The 8,694-nt window shown below is 37.6% G+C and overlaps 1 protein-coding gene across 1 annotated transcript; it reads left to right on the plus strand.

Annotated features, from left to right (window-relative positions):
* The first annotated feature begins 1,063 nt into the window (after positions 1–1,063).
* aqp3a (aquaporin 3a) lies at positions 1,064–6,795 on the plus strand. The gene is made up of 6 exons (XM_024274537.2): positions 1,064–1,886; positions 4,569–4,695; positions 4,833–4,970; positions 5,079–5,194; positions 5,297–5,514; positions 5,603–6,795. Exons 1-6 carry the CDS (start codon positions 1,779–1,781, stop codon positions 5,790–5,792), a joined length of 897 nt encoding a protein of 298 aa, XP_024130305.1. The 5' UTR covers positions 1,064–1,778; the 3' UTR covers positions 5,793–6,795.
* The last annotated feature ends 1,899 nt before the right edge of the window (positions 6,796–8,694 follow it).

Consider the following 8,694-nt stretch of genomic DNA (forward strand, 5'->3'; position numbering starts at 1 on the left):
TTCAAAACAGAAGGAGAAACGCACTCTGCATGGACACAGCTCAACTACTGAATGTCTCTAACTGTCACTCATTATCTCATTTAATGCATTATTATTAAATGTCGTTGCTGACAAAAACGTATGTAGTCATCAAAATATTTCATTGTTCTTGCTTTATTTTAGATTTACATTCTTTAACTACAAACATATTTTTTTGTTAGCGTCAGTAGGATGTTATGCAACAACAAGGCATGCCACATGTTGTTAAGGTGTGTTTTCCATGACTCGTGTTATGTCATGTTTTACAGCGTCACAAGTAGTTTAGGTGAGGTGATTTTTTTTTTTTTAAATGAGAGGAATTTTTTCTCCCCAAAAAAGCTTGTTTGGGAACTTGTTGAGCAAAAGATGTGAGAAGTGAACAGTAAAAAGACAAATGCAGATAATGTTTTTGAACCATTTGGATAGTGTCAGTTTTTGAGGCAAAACTAAAATTAAACCTAGAGGAGAATCGGTGAAGAAGCATACACTGGTAGTACAGACATCTCTGTTAGAACCGTTAGCAGAACCTTCTGTAGAGAATAATTTTTCGATCTGTTGTTATGTATTCATTTTAAAAATATTGACAAAATTCAACTATTTTCTTAAAGATTTGTATTTATAATGATTTGATACCACTTGGGAACCGAAAATGTATAACAGAATTTTGAATTCCATGTGGAAATGTCCCATTTTTTTCCATGTTGAAGAGAGTTTATAGGACAAACTCAAACTAAATCTTTATTTATTTATATTGTGCCTTTCATTTGGCTGAATGAACAGCCTCCCCCAGTCCCCCCGCACCCCACAAGTTCCCCCAACATGACCCTTGACAGCAAAACTGAACAGAGAGTGAAGAACTGAAAATCTAAGGAAACATGATTCAACTTTGATGTGGAATAATGGGAGTAAAATAAAATAACAAAAACTACATTTACACACAAAAAAACCCCCAAAAGAAACAAGGAGAGACCCAAAGGATGGCAACAGACAGAGGCGGAGCTAAAGGGGACCACCCCCCCCACACACACACACAAAAGCTTTGCCCCCCCACTTTTTCTATATAATTCTAAGAAATAACCAAGTAATTAACACTCCTTTAAGCTTTAGTAATGGCACCTCAGCTAAAATAATAGCTATTTTTCACATTATTATTAATAATAAAACTGAATAAGCTCAGGAAAACATGAACCCTTCAAAGAGAACATCAGTTGAATCAAATAAACAAAAGCATCAAGCTAACAAGTCTCTTAGAACTGCCTTGATGTGCAAGAATGTGATAACAATCTGATCTAAAAGCAAAAATCAGAAGCAAATCCTACATCCAGGGAAATGCTGCACCAGGTATCATTGCAGACTAGTAATTGTTGGTGTAGCCGATGTTCCCCTTTTCACGCAGCCTTTAGGTTCTGTTTTAAATATTTATTTATTTTCCTTGGTTCATGCACACAGATACTTCACTTTTGTCGTTGGTGCGAACAGCACAATGGAGGAACCAAAAAAAATAAAAGACATAATGACAAAATAAAAGTTGCACATCTTTGTTCTAGAGACAGGTCCTGCAAGAAAACCAATCTAGTATGGAGAGGTGTGGTGCAAAGGGTGGGCCCAAGTCTAACCTGGCAAAAAAAAAAAAAAAGTCCTCCCATCTCAGCTATACTCAGTTATATAAGTAGAGCCCCATCCTCTCAGTCTAACAGTATCTTGGAAGAGCTGCATACCTGCATACCTGCTCTGCGCGTCCCCGCTCAGCCGCTGCAAGCATGAGTCGTCAAAAAATAATGTTGGACAAACTAGCGCGGACCTTTCAGATCCGCAACAAGCTGCTTCGACAGTCTCTTGCAGAATGCCTCGGGACTCTCATCCTCGTGGTAAGTCTGCATTTATGTGGTCTTGGAGCTCAGCTGGTACTTAAACTGTGAAAACAAACTTTGTTTATAAACTCACAGCTTTACTTCTAAGAACAAAGTTTTATTCCTTTTTTGTGGTAAATATATAAATCAAATTAGGACAAAAAATATTTGACATAATTAGGATAAGTAAACACTTCAAGAAATGCATACAATCCTTCAGAAATCACAGGTGTGTATGTATGTCACCACCCTACAAAGCAAATAAAGCTTTGGAAAATTTGTATGCAACTTCTGCCTTCTTTTGGGTATTTTCTGTCCTTTTCGGATTGATTTCTCTTCATGGATGAACAATGTGATGATATGTTTGTTCTGCACGGCCAAAATGAATGGAATTTAGCAGCAATGCAGACTTCAGAGAGATAAAGGTCCCAACATTTGAAAAGCAAGCAGGTTTTCTGCCCGTGTCTAAATGCAAACTTGCTTGGACTTACAGAGTTGAGAACAAACAGTTTCAGGTGGCTCCAGGCTGTAAATGATGTGAAACACATTTGGAGTCTCCCTGCTATTTGAACAAAAAAGAAAAAGAAAGATGAGATTTAAGATCCCAAGGGCCAAACTACTGTTTTCTTGACTGTTCTTTTGTCTTTTCTTTTTTTTTTTTTAATTGTCATTTCTTTAAAGCTTAAATGCTTCATATTGGGTTTCCTATTGCATCTATTTTGTTTTTATAAAAACACGCTCATAAAGTATTGTATTCGTCTTTCACATATACCCTACAAACAGGATGTTTTTAAAAAGGCTTTTAGGATAAATTGGGTTTTAAACCAAAAACCTGAAATTCTAGAACAACCAATAGCTTTGTGTACATTTCCAACACCTAAAGTTGACAAAGATCATTACGCAACACAAAGACGCAGAGCGTCAATCAACAGGGTTGAGCCTTTAAAGAGCTGACACATGTTAATAACAGGGAAAGTCAGTAGCAGAACACTGTGTATGACATATTTTAGCATATTTTCACTTCCTCTTTCACAAGTGCCATACGTTGAGTTATTGTGTGAATATATGTGTGTAATAACTGTTTTTAAAGTGTAACTTTATTTAAAATAGGTAATAACTTAAAGAATAAAATCAAATCGATCATTTTTAAACAAAGCCACTTAATGCAAGTGTCATTATTAAGGGTGTGTGCAGGTGTGTCCTTTTATACCTGTGTGTTTCTGACTCACTCATTATTACGTCTAAGATTTGGATCATAAAAAATGATCTTCTAATGTTAAAGTTAGGAGCCTTGAGAAGAAACATTTTCTGAATTGAAAGCAGCATTTTTTAATTCCCTTTAATCAGTATATTACAGAAGGTTTAGACTCCTTGACAGACCTTTTTTTTTCTGCGAGAAAACCTTTTGGGTGTGAGCACCTCTTATTATGACTTCAAAACATAGGTTAGAAACTGGAGCCAAGCCAGCATATTTTTATTCTTTTTTTTTTTTAATCTGAGATAATTGTGAAGTGTCTCAGTGGGCTGAATTAAGGGTTTCTTTCTTTTTTTTCTTTTTTGTTTTGGTTTGTCGTCAACTGAGTGAATTCCTCAAGTGAAGATAAACTAACTATAACATCAGCACAGCAGGCCTGTTCTGCAGAGCAATATTTAAACTTTAGATTATACGATAGACCTTTCTAGTGTAATATAATCTAAGTAAGAGAGGGTTTTTGTAAATCCAGGGAAATGGACCATCGTCTGTAATTTAACACATCTGACATGGTGAACTAGAGCTACTGCCCTTTAGTTGAAAGCTTCTGTTCCTGTTTTTGTCAGTCTCCTTTGAGTTGCAGAGTTACCAACTTTATTTTAGCTTTTTTTTTTCAGTGGGTCAAATTGTTATTTTTATCTTTATTGCCAGATTAGTTTCGACTTGACATTTCTGTTTTTGACCACCAGAGTATCCATAAATCTGAATAAATGTTTGAAGCAGATTTGAAGATCTATCTTCTAGGCTTAGAGGATATGTTTTTCATAAAAAAGAGATAGATGGACTTATGGACAGACTGTAAACAAAAGGATTTATGTTTTTTTTTTTTTTTCATTTATAGTCTCTTGTCTATTTGGTCGCATGACACCGCAATCCGAAAAACCGAGACAGATAATCCAACAAAAGATTTATTTATGGGCCTTTCGCTCAGTAAGGGCCAGTTTTGGCTAGGAATGGTCCAGGCTGAGCCCAGTGATCATAAACAGCCCTCAGGCGCCGGGCGTTCTCGTGTGGTTGCCTTAAGCTTAACCTCAACATATGACTTGTGTGGTCTGACTGAAATGCATCGTCCTGAAAGAGCTCAGAAGAATCTTTTTCTAGGCGGACAAAGAAAAGATTGAGAAGAATTCCTTCCCTTTGATTGCAAACAAAGAAAAGTTCAAAACCTTAAAATATTTTCCACCAACTATGATAGTTCTGACTTGTTTACATCTTAATAAAGCAGTTCAAAGACTACTTTATTTATCAAATAACTCTCAGATTAGATGCAGTTTGTATATTATTTTGAAGTTTAGCAAAATTGACTATATTTTTAGATGAAAAAAAGCAAGATATCTGCTAAAACAGCTCAGAATATCTCTAGATTTTTGTTTGACAGAATCTATCTGAACGGCAGAAAACTTTGTTTGCCATATTATTAACCTGAAGTCATCTGTTCTGTCTTCCAGATGTTTGGCTGTGGTGCTGTGGCACAGCTGGTGCTAAGTGGCGGCACCCACGCCCGTTTCATGACGGTTAACTTCGCGTTCGGCTTTGGGGCCACCTTAGGCATCCTGGTGTGTGGCCAGGTATCAGGTATGCCAAGAAAATTTCTTTGCCAAGACGAGATCTAGACCAACGAGAAACAAAACGATTCCACCACTAATATTATCAATATATATTTTTTATGCATTTTAAGCCATGTCCTGTATTTATTCACACCCTCGCTGCAGGTGGCCATCTGAATCCCGCAGTGACCTTTGCCCTCTGCTTGCTTGGAAGAGAGCGCTGGAGAAAGTTCCCCATGTATTTCCTCTTTCAAACAATCGGAGCTTTCTTTGGGGCTGCCATCATTTTCGGCATGTATTACGGTAAGGAGAAGCTGGAGTGATGAGTTTCAGAGGCTTTGCAACATGCATTATTTAAAGTGTAGTTGTTTTGCACCTGTTTGCTACGTTTTCTTCTCTATGTGTTACCAGATGCATTGTGGGACTTTCCTGAGGCTTTTAACATGACTGATAGTAATCCCACGGCAGGCATCTTTGCCACTTACCCAGCAAAACATCTAACCCTCCTCAATGGTTTCTTTGATCAGGTAATCTAAGATAAAGAGAATATTTTCACTCAAAATTAAACACTTACAGTTGTAGATCATGAAACTCACTATTAACTCCCCATTTGTCTATTATTTGAACAGTTCATTGGCACAGCAGCATTGATAGTTTGCATTCTGGCTATTGTGGATCCCTACAACAATCCCATCCCTCAAGGTCTTGAGGCCTTCACTGTGGGGTTTGTGGTTTTGGTGATTGGGTTATCAATGGGCTTCAATTCCGGCTATGCAGTCAATCCTGCCAGAGACCTTGGTCCTCGTATTTTCACCGCTATGGCCGGCTGGGGGATGGAAGTTTTCACGTAAGTCCCCAAACCAGACACATATATTTGTTTTATATTTGACTTACCACTCCTTGGTAATAACTTTTTTTCCTTTCCAACTCTACAGAATGAGACAGGGCTGGTTCCTGGTCCCCATCTTTGCTCCTTTCCTTGGCACCATTGTCGGCACGATGATCTACCAGTTAATGGTTGGTTTCCACGTGGAGGGAGAGGTTCGGGACAGGAAAGAAGAAGAGGAAAGAAATGTCAGGCTAACAAACGTTTCATCAAAAGAGGAAAACAAAGATACCTACTGAGTTTCACCAAGACTTGCTGATGGAGGCTTTTACAGCAATTTTATGTAAATAGTTTAACAACCCTTTTTTTTAGAATCACTTCTTTTAAAGCACACAAACTGCCTAAATAACAGAGTGGTTATTTCAATTTTGTATTATCTTTTTCTTAAATATCTTAACATACAATATTTTGGAGAATTTGTTGTATATAGTATACATAGAAAACCTAAATACTCAAAAACTGAAATACGCTTTTCTTTTTTGGGGGGCATCTGCATCTAAGTGTCTGTAGTCTTAAGTTTCAATAGCATTTTGCACTTCTTTTTTTCTTCTTCTTTTTATTTCTGCATCATACAGATTTTTACATTTTTAAAGGGCCTATATAATACAAATTTCACATTATTGAGGTTTTAAGTGTAAAATAATATTAATTCCTCCATTCCCTCATCTCTGAACATTCCTCTAAGGCCCTGTTCTCAGAGCGCCAGTTCCTCTCAATTCACCAATATGACCGGGTCCTCACATTGTGATGTCATAAATTACAAAACAGGCCCTTCCAGGAAGAGCCTGTGCTGCCAACTTCCTGTACTTTTTTAAGAGATTTTGGTTTTGGAGTGGTTTGTCATTATATGTGTTTTTTTCCCCCGTTACATAATTTGATCCGTTAATTTTGTAAAAGCTTTTCTTTTTTTTTACCTGAAGCTTAACATACTTCTTTTGTGAGTTGATGCTAGTTTTGTTTTCTCTTTTTATATTAGTCACTGAATAACTACATGTTTATATGTTATCAGAATACGATCTGTTTTTGTAGACTTTGAATACAACTATGTTAATAAATGAAATAAACAATAAAAACTATGTTTTTGTCCTATACTTATTTTGACCTTTGACATATTTGTTAACTATTCATAGTTGGTTGCAAAACTGTATTGTGAGAACTTGTGTTTTGTGCAAAGGCTATGCTTTTTCACCAAAACAATAAACTTCTGCTTTTTTTGTTGTTCCATGAATGGAGCTTACATTACTCCTTTGTTATCTGATTTTCTCTTCTTTGTCAGAACTTCTTCTTGTATGGCCTTTGTATTCAGATTACATCAGATATAAAAAGGCGTACCAAACTCTATGCAAGACTGATTTTTCTGGCAATATTCCCTTGACCCTTTAACTACTGTATAAATAGAAAAAATCATATTAAAAAAAGTTTTTTTTTTCTTTCTTTTCCTGCTCGTTGCCTTGGGGCAGTAACACACACGCAATGAATAAAACATAAAACATGTTTTCTAAATGTACTCCACCATTTGTTTGAACTGGCAGTTTAAGGATTAAGGAAGGATTATGTAAAAAAATATTTTAAAAAATGAGTAAAATAAAATTAAATGTCAGAATGGATCCAAAACAGTTTTTTAGATGCAGCAATTCAGATGTAGGTTCAGTTGATAGAGGGATTTCTGATAATCGGACATTTGTTGGCTTTTTCCGAACAGCAATCCCAAACCAGAGCTGGCTTCAGTGAGGCTCATAAATCAAATTGGATCTAGAACAAACATTAATTCTATTGCATTTCTCTGCCTACAAACCATTATTCAATGACAAACAGGAATATTAAGACGTTTTCGCTTATCCAGCTTCATGTGCCTGGTCATGTTTCTCTATTCACTATAATAAGTACCTCATAGTGGGAAAAAGTTAGATGCCAAGTTGGAAAGTACAGCTCAGTCATATTATTCAAGTCCTTTTCACAGGTCTTGGCAAGTCAAATTAACTGCTTTGAGAAGACTACCTGTCAGGAAGTTTGTAATGTGAACTTCACGTGTTAAAAACGTATTCTTTTCCTATGCACACTGCTCACAAAAATTAAAGGAGCACTTTAAAGAAACACAGATACATGAGATCTCAATATGAAGTTGTGTATCTATACAAATAACGACAGACCATTGTCTTAGGAACAAAAGGATGCCAAGTCTTTAAATGTAAATAAAAGTTTTCAGCCTACAGACGGCTCAATAGTGTAGACACCATAAAATCAGAGTGAAGTAGAGATGTCGCAGGTCAGTCAATTTTTTCCAAAACGTAATTTCTGAAACTTAAAATGCTTTTCAGTATCTTGCTTGGCCCCCACGAGCTTGTATGCATGCTCCTAATGAGACGACGGATGGTATCTTATGGCATTTCCACCCGGGTCTGTGTGAGGGCATCCCTGAGCTGTTGTGCAGTCTGAGCCTCAACCTGGCGGCGCCTAATGGACCCAAACATAATGTCGGACTTGTCAATTCTGGTGTTTTTGAGCAAATGCCAGTCGAGCTCCACGGTGCTGGGCAGTGAGCACAGGGCCCACTATAGGACGTCGGGCCCTCAGGTCACCTTCATGAAGTCTGTTCTTGATTGGGTAGAGACTTTCACACCAGTGGCCCTCTGGTGGTCATTCTGTAGGGCACGAGCAGTGCTCAGCCTGTTCCTCCTTGCACAAAGGAGGAGGTATGGGTCCTGCTGAGGGGTTGAGGACCTTCCACGGCCCTGTCCAGCTCTCAGAGAATAACCACCAGTCTCCTGAAATCTCCTCCATGTTCTGGAGATTGTGCTGGGAGACACATTAAGCCTTCTTGCTGCAGCACGTGTGGATGTGCCATCCTGGAGAAGTTGGACAACCTGTGCAGCTTCTGTAGGGTTAAGGAATCGCCTCATACTGCCAGTAGAGATAATTATCAAGCCAAAATCAGCACGAGTGGAAAACCAGCCAAATAAGATCCAGAAGGAGAAACTTGAAATGACCTCCACATGTAACACGAATCCTTTTTTGAGGGTTTTCTCATTGTTGCCACTGAAGTGCACCTGTTGTTAATTCCATGAACACAAATACAGCTGAAATCGATCAATGAGGAACTCAGCAGCTTAACCAACAAGAAAATTATCAGACAGGTTTTAA

Source organism: Oryzias melastigma, linkage group LG9, assembly GCF_002922805.2.
Source record: "Oryzias melastigma strain HK-1 linkage group LG9, ASM292280v2, whole genome shotgun sequence".
Taxonomy (NCBI): Eukaryota; Metazoa; Chordata; class Actinopteri; order Beloniformes; family Adrianichthyidae; genus Oryzias; species Oryzias melastigma.